Source organism: Oncorhynchus mykiss, chromosome 30 (genome assembly GCF_013265735.2).
Source record: "Oncorhynchus mykiss isolate Arlee chromosome 30, USDA_OmykA_1.1, whole genome shotgun sequence".
Classification (NCBI taxonomy): domain Eukaryota; kingdom Metazoa; phylum Chordata; class Actinopteri; order Salmoniformes; family Salmonidae; genus Oncorhynchus; species Oncorhynchus mykiss.
This window is the reverse complement of record NC_050570.1, coordinates 29,587,313-29,606,789: the sequence shown is the minus strand read 5'-3', so window position 1 is coordinate 29,606,789 and position 19,477 is coordinate 29,587,313. Positions and strand designations below refer to the sequence as shown.

The window sequence follows — 19,477 nt, the reverse complement described above, 5'->3', positions numbered from 1 at the left end:
TGATACATTGATAGACAAGAAAAGTCATGCAAATTAAAATGTTTATGATATACAAACAATGCAAATTAAAAATGATACAAACAATACAACAAAGAAATACAACAAAAAAAATGTGTGTGTGTCCCCTCAGTTGTGCTGTTTGCTTGAGTAATTGGAGATGGAAGGGAGTTCCATGCGATCATGGCTCTGTATAAAACTGACTACTGCCATGAACTCATGTGGACTTGGGGACTGTGAAGAAACCACTGGTGGCATGTCTTGTGTGATATGTATGGGTGTCTGAGCTGAATCTTATTTTATTATGCAGGTAATCTGGAATTTTCATCACAGTAATATCTATCATAAAAACTACAAGCGAAGCAGTTCTTCTCTCGTCAATCCTCAACCAAGAAAGACTAGCATGCGTGTTGTTGATGTTAGTTCTGTATGTGCAGTTAAGGGCAAGGAACCAGGTCTTCTTCTAGGATTTTTTCCTGTGCTTAGCTCCAGCCCTTTACAATTACAAGCATACCCATAACATGATGCAGCCACCACAATGCTTGAAAATATGGAGACTGGTACTCAGTAATGTGTTATATTGGATTTTCCCCAAACATAACACTTTGTATCCAGGACACTTTGTATCAAGGACAAAAATGTTATTGGTTTGCCATATTTTTGCAGTTTTACTGTAGTGCCTTGTTGAAAACAAGATGCATGTTTTGGAATATGTTTTATTCTGTAAAGGCTTCCTTATTTTCCCTCTGTCAATTAAGTTAATATTGTGTAGTAACTACATGTTATTGATCAATCCTCAGTTTCTTCTATCACTGCCATTAAACTCTGTAACTGTTTTAAAGTCACCATTGGCCTCATGGTGAAATCCCTGAGCAGTTTCCTTCCTCTCCGGCAACTGAGTAAGGAAGGACGCCTGTCTCTTTGTAGTGACTGGGTGTATTGATACACCATCCAAAGTGTAATTCATAACTTCATCCTGCTCAAATGGATATTTAATGACTGTTTTTTGGCCAATAGGAGCCTTTCTTTGCGAGGCATTGGACAAACTTCCTGGTCTTTGTGGTTGAATCTGTGTTTAAAATTCACTGTTCGACTGAGGGACCTTACAGATAATTGTGTGGGGTACAGAGATGAGGTAGTCTTAACAAAATAATGTTAAACACTATTATTGCACACAGAGTGAGTCCATGCAACATATTACATGACTTGTTAAGCACATTTTTACTCCTGAACTTATTTAGGTTTGCCATAACAAAGGGGTTGAATACTTACTGACTCAAGACATTTCAGCTTTTCATTTTTAATTAGATTTCTTTGTTGAAAAACATAATTCCACTTTGACATTATGGAGTATTGTGTGTAGGTCAATGACAAAAAATCTAAATGTTATCCACTTTAAATTCAGGCTATAACACAACAAAATGTGGAAAATGTCAAAGGGTGTGAATATTTTCTGAAGGCACTGTAGCAAATAGCAGTGGCAATACAGTCTGCTACCATTCTCAATAGTTTCCCATCAAGGTTGTCTATCCCCAGTGTTTTTTGGATTACTGATTGATAACCATAGTTTTTCCACCTCTCCCACACTAAATTGACCATTAAAAACAGCAATCCTTCTCTTTCATTATTAGATCTTTTATACAAAAACATGATGTTTCACTGTTAATTGTTGTCATTTCACTTCAGAGTTTTTCCGCTTAACTAGTGAAATAGTCATTGAAATGACTGGCAATATCGAAAGGTTTTCTGCCCACGACATCAATTAAGGTACTCCAAAGTATTTTTCCATTGTGTTTTATGTCATTTATCTTTTTTTGGTAATATCATTTCTTCTTTTTGTTTACAGTTTACAGTATGTCAACCAATCAGCTGAGCAGCCTGACTTGTTTGCCACCTCTTTTGCATTATTTATTTGAACATCATCAATCCATTGGGCTCTAACAGTTCTCACAGTTTGTTTCTTAACTGGTGCATGCTTGTCAACAATTGGAATTAACAATTAATAAATGACTTTAGGCCCAACCTTTGGCTTTCCTTGTCATTGCCTCAATGTTATGGTCACTACAGCCAAAGGAAACTGATATTGCCTTAGAGCAAAGCTCTGCAGCATTAGTGAAGATATGACCAATATAAAAATGGATGTTACAGATCCAACACTATTAGTATGCACGCTAGTTGGTTTAGTGATAACCTGAGTCATATTACAGGCACAGTCACAAGCTTCCTCTTGAGAAGACAGCTAGTTGCTAACCAGTCAATGTTCAGGTCACCCAGAAAGTGGGATAGGGATGGATAGAGAGGTAGTTCCTCATTGTTTTTCCCTGTGTTTTGAATCAAAACATCACCTGGTCATGACTTCATCGGCAGGTTAACAGAGGGCAAGTGAGCTACACCTCAGCAGTGCACAAACTAGCCTAAGGTAAAGCAATGATATAAACTATAAACTATAATCTAATTTAACACTCAGTTTGAGGAAGAGCATTTTCAAGCCGGAAAGCATTATTGGCGTACATGCATGACTTAGCTTTGAGCCCTTGATGAAAGCCAGACAGGGGGGAAACAGGGAGCTGACCAGAGTGAAATGCCTAAATGCCTGTTTGAATCATTTGACTCTTGTTAGAGCTCAGGAAGATATTACATGGAAAGAAAGTAGACCTTTACAAAACAATGGAAAATCAGGAGAAAGAGGATGATATTTTGTCCTGAAAATCACATCTCTGATCGTTTTCTTCTCTCCCTCTCCAAGCATACCCTAGTCTGAAAGACAAGCAATTCATGATACTTGTTGAAATAGTTCTTTTGAACAACTGACAGAAAAAAATCTAAATCCACCCACTCATAACAATGTTTTCTCTTTAAGACAACCTACTCTTTCCCTCACAGATTATGACAGAGTGCTTTAATTGTCAATGTTTCTCTCTTTCCATCTCTGTCTATGCACCACCGCTCTCAGAACAGCCTCTCATCCCTCCCCTTTTCTCCAGAGCACTGAGTTGGGTGGTGGTGGTGGGCAACGGGGACAGATCCTGGATCAGTTTGGAATAGAGGAACCTTCTGTATGAGTCTTTCTCCATCAAAGTGAAGATTTTCTGCTGGGCGTTGTCGAAGCAGAATGGGCCGGCATTAGACAGGTTCTGTCTGGTCTCCTCTCGCGTTGCTGAGTCCAAGTTCACCTGAGAGGGGGAGGGAAAAGGAGATATATAAGTAATGAAATACAACATGGATACTGTATCAATAAAAGGTGTCATAAAAAGCCCTATAAAAATCCAAAACGGCAATCATAAAGGAACAACCACAGGTGCTTTTAGAAAGGGAGGAATCATTAGAGGAAAAAGAGGATATGTATGAAGTGTTTTCAGAATCCATGTCAAAGGCACTCATGCAGGAATATTAAAAGCTTTTATATTAATGGAGAAAACTGATGTATGGAAAGAGCCAGGTCATTACTCATAAGTGTACTATGACTCCAACAGGTCTAAGTAACACAGAATACTGCCTTTGAATGAAACCATGTTGGGATAGCAGAGATTACCAAGAGAAAGTTTTAGCCAATTTTTATTTCCATTTTACCTCGTTAAGAGCGTCTGCCGCGATGTACTGGTCATAGATCTGTTTGGCTTTACCTGCCATATTTTTGGGGGCTGACATTTTGTATTTCTCACAAGCTTTCCAGAACTCCAAGTTCTCCTGGCTGAACTCTGCCTTCAGGAAGGTAGTGAACACCGTACGGCCAGCTGATAGACAGACAAAGAGAGAGAGAAAGAGGATACATTAGTCAGGTGCTGGGTTTTACGATGTATGTGAAGCTACACACTATTATGTTCCTAATGAAATGTTCCTAAAGAGAGAAACAGAGAGCATCCCTCTGAAGGGAGTCATGGAGGAAGCTATGGAATGTTGGAGGTCAAGGCCAGGATGGTTCTCAGGAGGCCGTTGCTCCTACTCCGTGTCCCCACAGAAAGCCTGACACCACAGGGACCATCAGCTAGCTAGCTAGCTAACACTCACACTAGAGCAGCAGGCCCTCAGGGGCCACCCAGCATTGCCTCCAGACACGTAGCACATGACCAGAGCATGAGAACACAGCCGAAGAGCCATGTAAAGTCCCCAACAACCCACAGCCAGCCAAGTACCCTACAGCCCACACAGGCGTCATGGTAGTCTCTTAAACAGAGAGACAGGGGTCAGAGAGACAAGGGAGAGAGAGATATGAACGTCACTCAAGTTAGAGTGTTTGAAAACATGTAGTCCTGTATTGTGGTGTAACACTAGTGTTGTGGGTTGGTAATAGGTAGTGGCAGAGTTTTGACAAATATTTAGGAGTTCTATACAAGGGGCAGCAGAGAGCTTCATTCAAATGTTTTTTTTACAAATTCTTAATTAATAAAACCACCATCCCATTATCGAAGGTGTTTTCACATTTGAGCGCATTTGAGCAAGATAGACTCCCCGATTCTGTATTAGTAGGGCGGCAGGTAGTCTAGTGGTTAAGAACATTGGGCCAGTACCCAAAAGGTCGCTGGTTCGAATTCCCGAAATGACTAGGTGAAAAATCTGTCAATGTACCCTTGAGCACTTAACCTTAATTCCTCCTGTATGTCGCTCTGGATAAAGGTGTCTTCGACATTACTAAAATGTTAATGTATAAGATGTCTCCTTTGATTTGTGACAAACTCACCTTCACTATTCATCAGGTTGTTGAAGGACAGTTTCCATTTCTCCACATCAGCAGGTGAAACTCTAAAACCAGAGAAAGGGCATAATCAGTCTAAACAATCTAAGGCACTGCATCACAGTGCTAGCTGCGTCACTACAGATCCTGGTTCAATCCCAGGCTGTGTCGCAGCCGGCCGTGACCAGGAGACCCATGAGGCGTCGCACAATTGGCCCAGCGTCATCTGGGTTAGGGGAGGGTTTTGCCAGCCGGGTTGTCCCATCGTGCTCTAGCAACTCCTGTGGCGGACGCTGACACGGTGACCAGGTATACTGTGTTTCCTCCGACACATTGGTGCGGCTGGCTTCCGGGTTAAGTGAGCATTGTGTCAAGAAGCAGTGCGGCTTGGCGGGGTCGTGTTTCGGAGGATGCACGACTCTCGACCTTCGCCTCACCTGAGTCCGTACGGGAGTTGATGGGACAAGACTAACTACCAATTGGATATCACAAAATGAATGGGTTTTGTTGTAAAACGTTATATATTGATTGTTTAGCTGGAATGAAATGTTTATATTCTGTATTTGACGGTGATATGTGGATGTCTCACCTAGCTATCTTTAGATGAATGCACTAACTGTAAGAGCATCTGCTAAAATACTAAAATCTCAAATGTAAATATTTTCAAATAGATCTCATAAAATTGAATTGATTCATTTAGAAAAAATTGTAATAATGATGTCACAAATGTATAATTTGTACAGTTCTTTATAAAAAATAAAGTTCTTCATTACATTTGACTGTAAAACCTAGCAGTACTACTTATTCCTCCTGAGAGTGAGGCGGATATTTAGAATTTTGCAACAAAACATTATTATTTGTCTCTCTGAAATGAAACTATCAAGTGACAGATTTCAAACAAATACATGTCTGTCATTGAACAATGAATCTCATAATTAAATGGTGAAATAACACACCAATCTCTTTTATAAGTTCTTAAAAGAATAAAAGCTAATTTACCAACATTTCTGAAAATGTAATGAAACTCTTTAATTACTTTCACATACATTTCGAAGTAAGTATTCAGATATGATCTATCTTTAAAGACAATTAGTTGAATACTGGAATGTATTTGGAAATACACTTGGAAATTACTGTCATGTATTTTAAAATACTAAAATACAAACTGCCATACATTTGACCCAGGTATTTGAAAAAAGTATTTGGAATAAGAATTTGAAAGTAGGCTACTTAGAGGAAATTAATGCCACATGATTGAAAATAATCAAATACACAGAAAATTATTATTTAAAAACACATAATGAAATACACATGTATTTGAACCCAGGTCGGATTTCAGTACATCCATTGTGTGTTGATATCCCACAGTTGTTGACCTGCAAATTGCTAACGGCCTATATTTTAATGATACAAGCAGATGTCATATCTATCATCTTACATAATGCTCTTTACAACAGGACATAAGCCACTGTGTTTTCCATGAGCATCAACCATACCGTATACACCTCTTTGAGTTAATGAGTAACCAAGCACACTAAAACATGTCAATTAAGTATTAAAAGTACAATTTACAGTTTTTGTCCTTAAGTACATTATTTCACACTAGCTGCAATCAGATTATCAAAGTTTATTAACATTACTGCAGTGGTGGAAAAAGTACCCAATTGTCATACTTGAGTAAAAGTATAGATACCTTAAAGTATAGATACCTTAATAGAAAGTTACTCAAGTAAAAGTGAAAGTCACCCAGTAAAATATTATTTCAGGAAAAGTCTAAAAGTATTTGGTTCTAAATATACTTAAGTATCAAAGTACATTTAATTGCTCAAATAAACTTAAGTATCAAAAATAAAAGTAAAACTATAAATCATTTCAAATTCCTTATATTAAGCAAAGCAGACGGCAACATTTTCTTGATATTTAAATTTACGAACGATGCATTTGTATTTAGTGAGTCTGCCAGATCAGAGGCAGTAGGGATGACCACGTGTTATCTTCATAAGTGCATGAATTGGAGAATTGTCCTGTCCTGCTAAGCATTCATCATGTAACAAGTACTTTTGGGTGTAAATGTATGGAATAAAAAATGTATGGAATAAAAAGTACATTATTTTATTTAGGAATGTAGTGAAGTAAAAGTAAGTTCCCCCAAAAAATGGTAAAGTACAGAAACCCCCCCAAAACACCTTAAGTAATACTAAATAATAAACTATTTTTACTTAGTACTTTACACCACTGCATTACTGTAAATTGTGAAGATAGTTAAGGGGTTGCATTTATTTGTTTTCACTCCAAGCACACAAATTAGGTTAGTCCTAATGAAAGGAAAGGTCAGGCTGGATATATATATAACTAGTTTAGGAACAGCAGATGTTTCCTAGGGGGAGGACTTCAACACAGCAAATCAACCTGCATTAAAGTTATTTACCTACGTGCACACTGGTTATTGCCTTGAGAGTATCATTCCCCATGGTGTGATACATTCATTTAATAGAACCTGAATGCTTTTTTTATCTATGATATCTGGTATGTTGTTCAATATTATGTATGATGATTAGAATTAAGTGTTTGTTTGCTGCTCTCATACAACAGGTCTCCCTTGTCTCAATGTCCTTTATAAATAAATTATATATCAATCAGCACATTCAAGGTTAAAAGGTTTCAGTATTCACAGTATCCACTGTGATTATTATTATTATCTGACCCTGCTGGTCATCTATGAACGTTTGAACATCTTGGCCATGTTCTGTTATAATCTCCACCCGGCCACCCCTCTGAGTCTGGTTCCTCTCTAGGTTTCTTCCTAGGTTCTGGCCTTTCTAGGTAGTTTTTTTCCTAGCCACCGTGCTCCTACATCTGCATTGCTTGCTGTTTGTGGTTTTAGGCTGGGTTTCTGTATAGCACTTTCTGACATCGGCTGATGTAAAAAGGGCATTATAAATACATTTGATTGATTGATTATTCTCCTGTACACTCACCTCTTGGCAATGTTGGTCTTCTCTTTTATCTGTTCCTTGTCTGGTGGAACCTCAGGCTTATGGAGCAGAAATCCAATCTTGTGCTTGATGTCTTTGGCACTAAGGGAGGAGAAGTAGAGTGGGTAGTGTTAGGCTACAGAATGTATAAATATCAAATTAAGACACAGACGTGTGTCCTATTATTATAGCAGAACCAAGATGCCTGACACGCAAGGCTTGTATTCAACATACACTACTGTCTGAAAATCTCCCATTACAGTACAGATACATCATTTATTTGTTAGGATTTCACATGTATTACATGTCTGTTACTAGTGATCTAAAACAACATAATAACAACCTCAATCAACTAAAATACCCATCTTACCTTTTCATACAGGTTGCAGGCAGTGTTGCTAATCCCTTACACATGTTGCCTCTTTGCTAAATCCAAATCAAGGAGAATGATTTGCAGTGGTTTTGAGCGCAGAGGAAAAGGTTGTAATATTATGACTGGTAGTCCTCTCAGTAAGTCAGTAGTACGCTCTGTCTTAGTGAAGCCTCCTCCCACAGTTGGGGTTTTATACAGCTACAGTGCTTAAACGCTGACGAAGAGCCAATCACAGCCCTCACTGGGCTAAGTATGCTCTCTTAATTTTCTCAGAGGAGAAAAGATATGAGCAGGGAGAAGAGCACAGAAGTGGGTAACAAAACTCAGCTTCCTTTGATATACATGCAGGTTAATCAGAAACACACATGGACTTCTGTGTACATGTTTAGCCGGCATATGTAGGCATTTAACCTCTGCAAGACTGCCCAGAACAGAGCAGCCTGTGCAGGAAATGTAATGCAGTGCAAATAGTATGTGGCTGATTGTTGTACATTTTTGTCTGATGGCATCAGTCAGAATTGAGAGAACTGTTTGCTTGTGTTGGTTAAAGTTACTCCTCAGGTTGAAATACTCAGACCTGTGCAATCGAATTGTGAGTGTGTGTAAAAGTGTGTGTGTGTGGTATTTCAAAATCACCCCATGGCAATGTACAACAATGTATAACAATCAGTCACATACCATTTTCATTGAATTTAAATTTCCTGCGCAGACTGCTCTACTCTGGGCAGCCATCCAGAGGTTAAATGCCTACATATGCCGGCTAAACATGTACTCAGAAGTATGTGTGTGTTTCTGCTAACCTGCATGTAGATCAAAGGAAGCTGAGTTTGGGAGCTTGATGACAGGAGAGGGTGAGGGAACATTCTGGGAATATGGAGTTTGAGATGGGAGGAGTTGACGATGATGTCAATGCCATTTTAAAAGACCACTAAGTAACAGAGGTGGTTTGATGAACCACGCTCGTATGAGTATTAACCTTGCCTGAGACCTGAAGAGATGCACTATCTCCCCCGAAGTACATGACAGACAAGAGCTTTGAGGAAGCTTCAAACTGATTTTCACACCTACAGACCGAGGACACTGATAATAACATAATCTCTCATACACACACATAGAAACACACAGAAACTCCTTTTGATTATATTTTGGTTAGAGGTCTAAGGAGTGCTGTTGACAAAGCACAACGTTATCCCAAGCTGCATTCATTCTGTTTACTCTCTCTGTCTTTGTTATGAACAAAACAAAAGTGAGTAATATCCTAAAGAGAGAAAGAGAGAGAGAAATATGAGATAGAGATAAATGGTGGTTGGTGTGTGTGCGGACAATATTATGGTGCTATGCTACTAAACCTTATTTTGTACTCCAGGAGTGACTCTGCAAATTGTTTATGTTAGATGAGAGAAATAAAGGTTGTGTCTGTGGATGATTAGTGATTTAGAGAAGCAGAGACAGCGATCGTAAAACATCTACGCTACCCTGTTCTGCATCCTACATACAGGTGCGATTCCGTGGGAAAGTCAACCTGAGCATGCAGAAAGAAAGTTTGTCATTTCCAACTAAAGCCATGTTCATAATTATCCTAATAAGTCTATTACATAAAATTCATGCAATGTCCTACAGTACTTGAGTGATTCCTCAGGCAATACCACGACTTTGGGGATAACAAAAATTAGACATTTGTATCTAAAAGCATAATTGTGTAACAGCTTTCTTCCTGGGAAGGAAAGGACCAAAGCGCAGCGTGGTAAGTGTCCATGGTTATTTAATGACAGAAACTCAACATGAACACGCTACAAAACAATAACCGTGGCAAAAACCCGAAACAGTCCTATCTGGTACAGCGAACACAAAGACAGGAAACAATCACCCACAAACCCCAACACAAAACAGGCTACCTAAATATGGTTCCCAATAAGAGACAATGACCAACACCTGCCTCTGATTAAAAACTATATCAGGCCAAACATAGAAATAGACAAACTAGACACACAACATAGAATGCCCACCCAGCTCACGTCCTGACCAACACTAAAACAAGGAAAACACACAAGAACTATGGTCAGAACGTGACAAATTGAGAAATAATAATTCAAAGTTGTGACATTTTGACCTTATACAGGCCTCCTTTAAGCCTCCCTGATGTTTCATTGGGATGTGCTAAAAAGCTAAACTTGGTGTCATATGAATCTTTACTGCTTGCTGTGTAATATGAGTAGTAAATATAAATATATATATATACACTTTTTTTTTATTACATACTGTACATTTCTGAATATTGGAAAATGTAAAATTGCCATTTTAGATTTTGCAAATATTTCTAGATATTCTTTAACATAATATACTCTATGGGCATATCAAAGTTAGAGCCCATTTCATACAGATAATCAGCATTGTATGCAATGTAACCAAACACAGCAATCATTTTACTTGTATCATTGCATATCCTGCAAATCATCAGCTGAGGGCAAAAATGTATTAGACATGTTCACATTCACTCTGTTGGCAATGCCTGAGTCCTGGTTAAAGCCAAAATGTCATAAATATGCCCACTTTAATAAATCATTTCTCAACTATGCTTTATAGATACAAATTTCAAATATATGTCAACAATCCTTCCTTCAAAGGACTATTCTATGGATTACGTTTCGTGAAAATCCCCCAAATCATGGTCTTTCTATGTCTGAGTTTTGTGAGGAATCACTCGCTTTAACTTTTCAAATAAAGCCTGAGCTCCAACATATATCAACATCTATTGTATATGTTCAACCCAGTACCAGTTCATGAGCATCAGTCTATGATTCTTTTCCAAAAATATAGACATCACAAGACATGATGCCTATGATATTCATCATGTACAGTATACTGACGCTTAAGTCAATGCTTCAACACATGATATACAAAGAGCTTTGAGGAAATGGACCTTGTGTTACTTTCCAACAGACTGTCTGACGATAACAGATTTCTCTCTCTCACACACACACACACTCATTTTCCAGAGGTTTGAGGCTCTTTTGTCCTTATAAAGCCAGGTGGTGATGACACATCCCTCTAGTCCTGAACACACACCTGTTCCTCATGTAGACACAGGCAGACTGGTCCACCTGGCTATCAGCAGACTCTTTCAATCAGGGCTATGCATAACAAACTCCAATTGTATTCTGTCTGCATGAGACTGATGGAGGAATAGGTACAATGCTGTGAATGGCTCTTCTCACAGTCTGAAATCTATTTGGGGTTGTTTTGTCTAATTTGTTAGTGAAACAAAACCCCACATTCTGGAAGTGCAAAGATAATATCTCGTTCTCCGCTGAAACCTGTCAATCAAATTTGATTGAACATATCCTTCTGTTCCCTGATAAACAGTGTTCAGAACTCACAGACCAGAACAAGAGGACAATCCTGACCTGAATGCACATGATACACAGGGATTACTCCATTAATTTACATGGAATCATGTTATTCTATGTTGGTCAGAGATCTAAGGGGTGCTGTTGACAAAGCACAACGTCATCACTACTGCATACGGTTCTGTGTGTCTTAGTTATTGCCAAAACAATAGTGAGTAATATCCTGAGCAGAATTTCTAGTTGATGCAATGGCAGGTATCATGCTGATGGGAAACTATTATCACCATGCTGAGCTCCCATTAGCTTAACATCTCTGACTGTGTGTTTGCTTGTACTATACGTGTTAGTAGTTATTGTAGGGTGGCTTCTGTGAAACTTTAATCCTCATCTCGTTGATTTATGGGGGGGACTTCCGCCTAGGATTTAATAATCACACCCAGGTGTGACTTCACACCAGGATGTTAATATCACACCCACGTGTTGTATGTAAATATCAACCCCATTGTTCTGGGTGGCCAGGGCTTCACAAAGTGGAGATGAATATGACACCCTTGTGTTGTTTGTTTTTTTTACCACGTGTTGTATGTAAACATCACACCCCACTGTTCTGATTATAGTATTGTGGATGTTAGAAGGGGTCCTAGTGTCTGTGTGCAGATATGTTGTGAAAGGTGTTGGTGGGGTGAAAGAGACTATTGTGTTGGTAAAGGGGGTATTGTATTGGGGACTATGGTGACACGTGGGGGTTGGTATGATGGGTTAGTTAGGATGGGGGTTCCATGTCTGGGTAAGACACATTGTCCAATTTTCTTAACCAGTGAACAGGTTTGAAGTGGTGATGGGTTAGTCAGGAGGGAGGTTTGTGTGATTGTGTGTATAGGTGGGGAGGGGCTGGTGATGTGGGTCTGGACAGTTTGGCAATGCTTAGTTTCCAAAATGCTTAGCGGCAATGATGTGATTTATAAGGGGGCGGGACTTCACAACCTGGGTATAAATATCACACCCATATGACTTCACGTGACTTCAAATGATGTAGGGTTTGTTCTGTCAAACTGTATTTCACAGCTTATGATTATTGAGAGGGGTTTGGCAGGAGCCAATAAAATATGGTTATTAAATTAGATAACGACGTGGTCACCACGTTTTGTATGTACACAACTTTGATCTGATTACTTTGTTATGGATGGCTTTGATGTAGGTTTTGCTGCAGGGTGTGTGTGTGTGTGTGTGTGTGTGTGTGTGTGTGTGTGTGTGTGTGTGTGTGTGTGTGTGTGTGTGTGTGTGTGTGTGTGTGTGTGTGTGTGTGTGTGTGTGTGTGTGTGTGTGTGTGTGTGTGTGTGTGTGTGTGTGTGTGTGTGTGTGCGCGTGCAAAAGACGGTGCTTTTGGTCAATTTTGGGGAAAATATGTGTTATGTTTTGGGGGTCTGGGTTGAAATCCAAACATTGTAATCAAACTGGTTGGGGGTAGGCTTAAGACTGCTGCATGCTTCCCAACCGAAACAGTTTGGAACAGTTTGTGCATACACTGTATTATGATGACATTTTGTGACATTTTTGTTTGTTTTAATGTTCGGGCACATAACATTTTTTTCTCAAGGCCAGCCAATGTTCAGGAGACAAAGTCTACGCCCCTTCGTCTGTGATTGGTCAACTGTAGGGGTGACGTAAGTTTCTTCTTCCTGTTGATTCAGCCCGAAACGGAGTGTGGATTCAATATTGCGAACGACAACTTTGAGCATCAATTGCAAGAGGAGGTACAGAAGTACCATCACCACTACGATTCTAGCCACACATTATAGAAAGACCAACATGTAAAGGCAAATTCATAGAGGGAGATTGCGGAGATGCTGAGGTCCGACCCAACCACTTCTTGGAAAAAGTGGGGTAAGGTTCGCAACAAGTTTGTCAAGGCAAAGAAAAGAAACAAGGGTCACAGTGGAGATGCCAGTGGAAAGGCAACTCCAGACATTTTGCTTGCTTGTTCAGAACGTGAAGCATGGGAAGACTGAAAGCAATATGCCATCTTCACCAAAGGATGAGGTATAAGGTTATATTTTCTATTGAAATTGACGAAAAGAGTAGCCATATTTTGCTAACAATAGACAGCCAGCTAGAGCTAACTACTTGGCTAACTAGTGGCTAGCTAGCCTTGCAGCATATTCATGCAGAGAAAGCAAGCTACCCAAATAAATTAAAGATCTTTTCAACTTTTGATCAAACATCATTTTGTCAAAGAAAGAAAATCATAAGCCTCCCACATTGGTAACATCAAAGTCAACGTTTGGTAGAAAGGTCCAGCTTGTTAAAGTGTTGCAAACGTTTGAGCAGAGTTGAGTAGCTAGGCCAGAACTACTCAACTCTGCTGTCACTTGTGCTCCCTCTCCGGCCTCTAGGTCACCAGGTTGCTCGTTATGGAGCACACCTGTCTCCGTTGTTATGCGCACCTACACGTCATCAGACTCACCTGGACTCCATCACTACCCTGATTACCTTCCCTATATCCAGTTGAAGTCTGAAGTTTGCATACACTTAGGTTGGAATCATTAAAACTTGTTTTTCAACCACTCCTCAAATGTCTTGTTAACAAACTATAGTTTTGGCAAGTCAGTTAGGACATCTTTGTGCATGACAAGTATTTTTTCCAACAACTGTTTAAAGACAGATTATTTCAATTACAATTCACTTCTATCACAATTCCAGTGGGTCAGAAGTTTACATACAATAAGTTGACTGTGCCTTTAAACAGCTTGGAAAATTCCAGAAAACGATGTCATGGCTTTAGAAGCTTCTGATAGGCTAATTGACATCATATGAGTCAATCGTGGATGTATTTCAAGGCCTACCTTCAAACGCCTCACCTAAGGGAAGCGTCAGGGAGTGTTTTTGTTTTAGTATATTTTTTTAGGGGGGTGGGAATGACGTCTGGTCTGGGAGCTGCTACAGGCTTTCATGTGTCAGACAGATCGCCAGGTTCCCGTGCTCCGCATAACAGCAGAGGTGACCGGTCCGCTCCTGATCCCCGGGATCGTCCCTTTTGTTAGCGTCCTGCAGCTGGAGCTGAACTCACCGGGGACAGGGTACCATCATGTATGCTTTCTCAGGCGCTCTAAGTCACCATGCTCCCGCACCTCAGCCGGACTGACAGGTGTCCCACCTCCGCTCCTGATCCCCGGGATCGTCTTTTTGATCAGCGTCCTGTGGCTGGAGCCGCGCGTACTGTCACGTGTTCTCCCTCTCCGGCCTCTAGATTACCTTCCCTATATATGTCACTCCCTTTGACGCCTGGGGAAGGAACCATTGTTTCTTGTTTTTATTAAAACACTCACTCCCTGAACTTGCTTCACGACTCTCAGCGCACATCGTTACATCTGCTCAAACTTCTGTAACATTATATAGTCTACTGCAGGTATTCCCAAACTGGGTTACGCGTACCGCCAGGGTTACACGCAATACCGTCGGGGGTACGCAAATCAAAATGTGATTCAATCTTTCTTTTTTTACATTTGAAAAAACATAACATTATTTTTCTTCACATTTTCAAACAGTCCATTTGTATTTTCCAACGTGGCTATACATTTGTGGAAGCAAAACAACTTCTGTCGACAGGTGCAGGTGTAGTACCGCTACTACCAGCAGTACTACACCTGCACCTGTCGACACAAGTTGTTCTGCTTCCACGAGCACATCCAACGCTAGCATCAGTAGTTCTATATTTGTTGTTAGCCCAGCTAGCATGGACACTGACAGTTGTGAATCTGATACAGCCGAAGAGCTTCTGTCCCTTTTCCTGGGAAAGCACCATCGAAGAGGCACAAATATGATGAGAACTACATTGATTTGGGGTTCACTTATATTGGGAGTAGTGCCTTTCCTCAGCCACACTGTGTTATATGTGCAAAAGTACTCTTTCTCTCACCACTCGATGAAACCTTCACTCTTGCATTTTAGAAACAAAACATGAACATTTGGAAAATAAGCCACCAGAGTTTTTTAGCGAGAATTAGGATGACTTTCGAGTAGTAAGAAAGGTATAAAAGCAACAGATACCAAGAAGGGGCTAGATGCGTCTTATATGGTGAGCTACCGAGTGGCTAGGAGAGGAAAGCCCCATACTATTGTTAAGGACTTAATTCTTCCTGCTGCCGTGGATATGGCTGAGACAATGCTGGGGGAAAAGGACAAAAAAACTATACAGACAATGTCTTCATCAAACAACACTGTTTCACGACGCATCAGTGACATGGCAGGAGATGTTTTGAAACAATTACTGCTTCACATACAAGTCAGTAAATTCTATGCTTTACAGCTGGATGAGTCAACAGACGTGGCGGGCACAGCTCCTCGTATATGTCCATTACGTTTATGGAGGGTCAATTAAGGAAGACATCCTCTTCTGCAAACCACTGGAAACCAGGACAACAGGAGAGGATATTTTGAAAGTACTGGACAGCTTTGTGACATCAAATGGACTTTGGTGGTCAAGATTTGTTGGTATCTGTACTGATAGCGCAAAAGCCATGACACGCCACATGGGTACACTGCAGCATCCACTTGGCTCTTGCTGCCAAGGGAATGCCTGACAGCTTGAAATACATTTTGGACACTACAGTGAAAATGGTTAACTTTGTTAAAATTAAAGCAAGGCCCCTGAACTCTTGTGTATTTTCTGCACTATGCAATGCTTTTACAACTAATGCTTTTACAACATACAGAATTGCTGGTTTTCAAGGGGCAAAGTATTGACACGTTTTTTTTTAATTGAGAGACGAGCTTAAAGTTTTCTTTACTGACCATCATTTTCACTTGTCTGAACGCTTGCATGATGATGAGTTTCTCATACGACTGGCCTATGGGTGATGTTTTTTCTCACCTGAATGATCTGAATCTAGGATTACAGGGACTCTCCGCAACTATATTCAATGTGTGGGACAAAATTGAGGCTATGATTAAGAAGTTGGAGTTCTTCTCTGTCTGCATTAACAAGGACAACACACAGGTCTTTTCATCATTGTATGATTTGTTGTGTGCAAAATCGCGCTGTTAAGAAACTGATGCCCTTTGCAACCACGTACCTATGTGAGAGTGGATTCTCGGCCCTCGCTAGCATGAAAACTAAATATAGGCACAGACTGACCCCCAAGTTCAAGCAATAAGCTCATAAAGTACAAAGACCAAATACCTGAATTAATCTCCTTGTACTGGTGGAGGAGAGCAGGTTCTTCTTATGCTGAAAAACAAATTCCATAAAATAGGTTAGAGTCAAAACATGAATTAATTTATGTTCTATAGCTAATTATTGACTGCTACAGCTCTACTAGAATTATTGTGTGGTTTTAATTGTTACTTTTATTTAATATGTAGTTTTATCCCATTGTTGAGAAAGAGCTCCCAAGGTAAGAATTTTGCTGTCCTGTTTAAACTTGACACTAAAAAACAAGCCCTGTATTCAACCTGTTTTCAGCCAAACAATGGCAATGCTAACACAACTTGATTTGGCAAACATTTAACTTCATAATTACCAGCTAGCTAGATGTTAATTATGTTCCTCTAGGCAGCCAATTAGTTAAAAATCAAAATCTATTATCCAATCTAGATACCTATTTAGCCATAATTTCATCATGGTAATCTAGCTAGCCAATCTAGTGTGTGTCGCCTAGCTAACATGGGTTATTATTTGAACCACAGTGGATATTTTTGGTGGTGAAACATGACAAACTGACAAACATGACAAAGATTATCATCATGTCATGCATGGCTTAGCACATTAGCAATAAACATTAACCAATCTAAAGTTAGCGCACCAGCAAGAGCTCTGTCCAGCTAACCTTAACTAGCTGGCTAGCTACTGTAGCAGGCAAGCTAGCAGGCTACCTGTATGCAACTGTTTAGCCCAGTAATCGTCAAAAGGACCCTAACATTACTCCTTATAGTTGAATGCATTCAGTTATACAACTGACTAGGTATCCCCCTTTTCCCTTTCCAAGGGCCTTACATGTTTTGTTTAGAGTTAAATTGGCTCTGGCAGCTAAAACAGACAAATATTCCATTTAAACATGAATTGATACTCAATAACTGTACGGTTCGAGAAACATAAAGCTCTCTACGTTCATATCAAAACAATTTCACAAATGCAAAATATACACTTACTGTAGTGTTTTAACCGGTTTTTCCCCGTTTTCGGGGACAACATATTTGTGGCGTCCATTTCCCATTTACATACAGTTGTTCGGAGATGCAGCTAGCTAATTAGCATAGGTATGACTATGTCTGTTTTCCGTAAACAAGCACTATAACATGAAAATATGGCCGGATGGGAACCCTTACCCTAACCCTAACCATATCAAGGTGTGTAATAATTTTACCTTGTGTTTTTAAAAAAAAATATTTAGCTGATACCAAAAGATCCTTATGTTCCTTATGGTTCCAAAACCGTACCACAAGCGATATGTTTTAATGTTCAGAACAAGCGTCAGGACTCTTAATTAACAAAACTCCTCTGACCAGAAGATACTATTGTCAATAGGCACCAAGGGTAATTAGCATCTATGAATGGGTTGGCAACTGTTTAGCTACACAGCCATAGTTAGCAATGAAAACGGCTTTATGATACTGTGTTGATCTAGCTAATAAAGTATGCACAGCAAGATATCTATATTTCAGTTGAATGCATTCAGTTGTACAACTGACAAGGTATCCCTATTATAGTTTCCCTATTTATACTGAACAAAAATATACAGTGCGTTCGGAAAGTATTCAGACCCCTTGACTTTTTCCACACGTTGTTACGTTACAGCCTTATTTTAAAATTGATTAAAACATTTTCCCCCAGCAATCTACACACAATAACCCATAATGACGAAGCCAAAACACATTTTTAGATTTTTTTTGCTAATTTATTAAACATAAAAAACATAACCTTATTTACCTAAGTATTCAGACCTTTTGCTATGAGACTCGAAATTGAGCTAAGGTGCATCCTGTTTCCATTGATCATCCTTGAGATGTTTCTACAACTTGATTGGAGTCCACCTGTGGTAAATTCAATTGATTGGACATGATTTGGAAAGTTACACACTGGTCTATATCAGGTCCCACAGTTGACAATGCATGTCAGATCAAAAACCAAGCCATGAGGTCAAAGAAATTGTCCGTAGAGCTCTGAGACAGGGTTGTCTCGAGGCACGGATCTTGGGAAGGGTACCAAAAAGCTTCTGCAGCATTGAAGGTCCCCAAGAACATATTGGCCTCCATCATTCTTAAATGGAAGAAGTTTGGAACCACCAAACTGGCTGCCCGGCCAAACTGAGCAATCAGGGGAGAAGGGCCTTGGTCAGGGAGGTGAACAAGACCGCGATGATCACTCTGACAGCGCTCCAGAGTTCCTCCGTGGAGATGGGAGAACCTTCCAGAAGGACAACCATCTCTGCAGCACTCCACCAATCAGGCCTTAATAGTAGAGTGGCTAGACGGAAGTCACTTCTCAGTAAAAGGCACATTATAGCCCGTTTGGAGTTTGCCAAGATTGAACTATTTGGCCTGAATACCAAGCGACACATCTGGAGGAAATCTGCCACCATCCCTACAGTGAGACATGGTGGTGGCAGCAACATGCTTTGGGAATGTTTTTCAGTGGCAGCTACTAGGAGACTAGTCAGGATCGAGGGAAAGATGAACGGAGCATAGTACAGAGAGATCCTTGATGAAAACCTGCTCCAGAGCTCTCAAGACATCAGACTGGGGCGAAGGTTCACCTTCCAACAGGACAACGCATGAGTGGCTTTGTGACAAGTCTCTGAATGTCCTTGAGTGGCTCAGCCAGAGCCCGGACTTGAACACGATTGAACATCTCTGGAGAAACCTGAAAATAGCTGTACAGCAATGCTCTCCATCCAACCTGACAGAACTTGAGAGGATCTGCAAAGAAGAATGGGAGAAGCTCCCCAAATACAGGTGTGCCAAGCTTGTAGAATGGTACCCAAGAAGACTCAAGGCTGTAATCACTGCCAAAAGTACTTCAACAAAGTACTGAGTAGTGTCTAAATACTTTAGTAAATGTGATATTTCAGTTTAGGTTTTTTTCATTATACGGTATTGTGTGTGGATTTATGAGGGG

The 19,477-nt window shown here is 40.0% G+C and overlaps 1 protein-coding gene across 1 annotated transcript; it reads right to left on the bottom strand.

The window, feature by feature from the left end:
• Positions 1-1,880: 1,880 nt before the first annotated feature.
• Positions 1,881-8,240, bottom strand: LOC110521693 (regulator of G-protein signaling 4). Its single transcript, XM_021599471.2, has 5 exons — positions 8,015-8,240; positions 7,648-7,746; positions 4,676-4,737; positions 3,568-3,731; positions 1,881-3,170 (listed from the first exon to the last, which is right to left on the bottom strand). The coding sequence occupies exons 1-5, from the start codon at positions 8,056-8,058 to the stop codon at positions 2,931-2,933; spliced, it is 609 nt and encodes a 202-aa protein (XP_021455146.2). The 5' UTR covers positions 8,059-8,240; the 3' UTR covers positions 1,881-2,930.
• Positions 8,241-19,477: the final 11,237 nt, after the last annotated feature.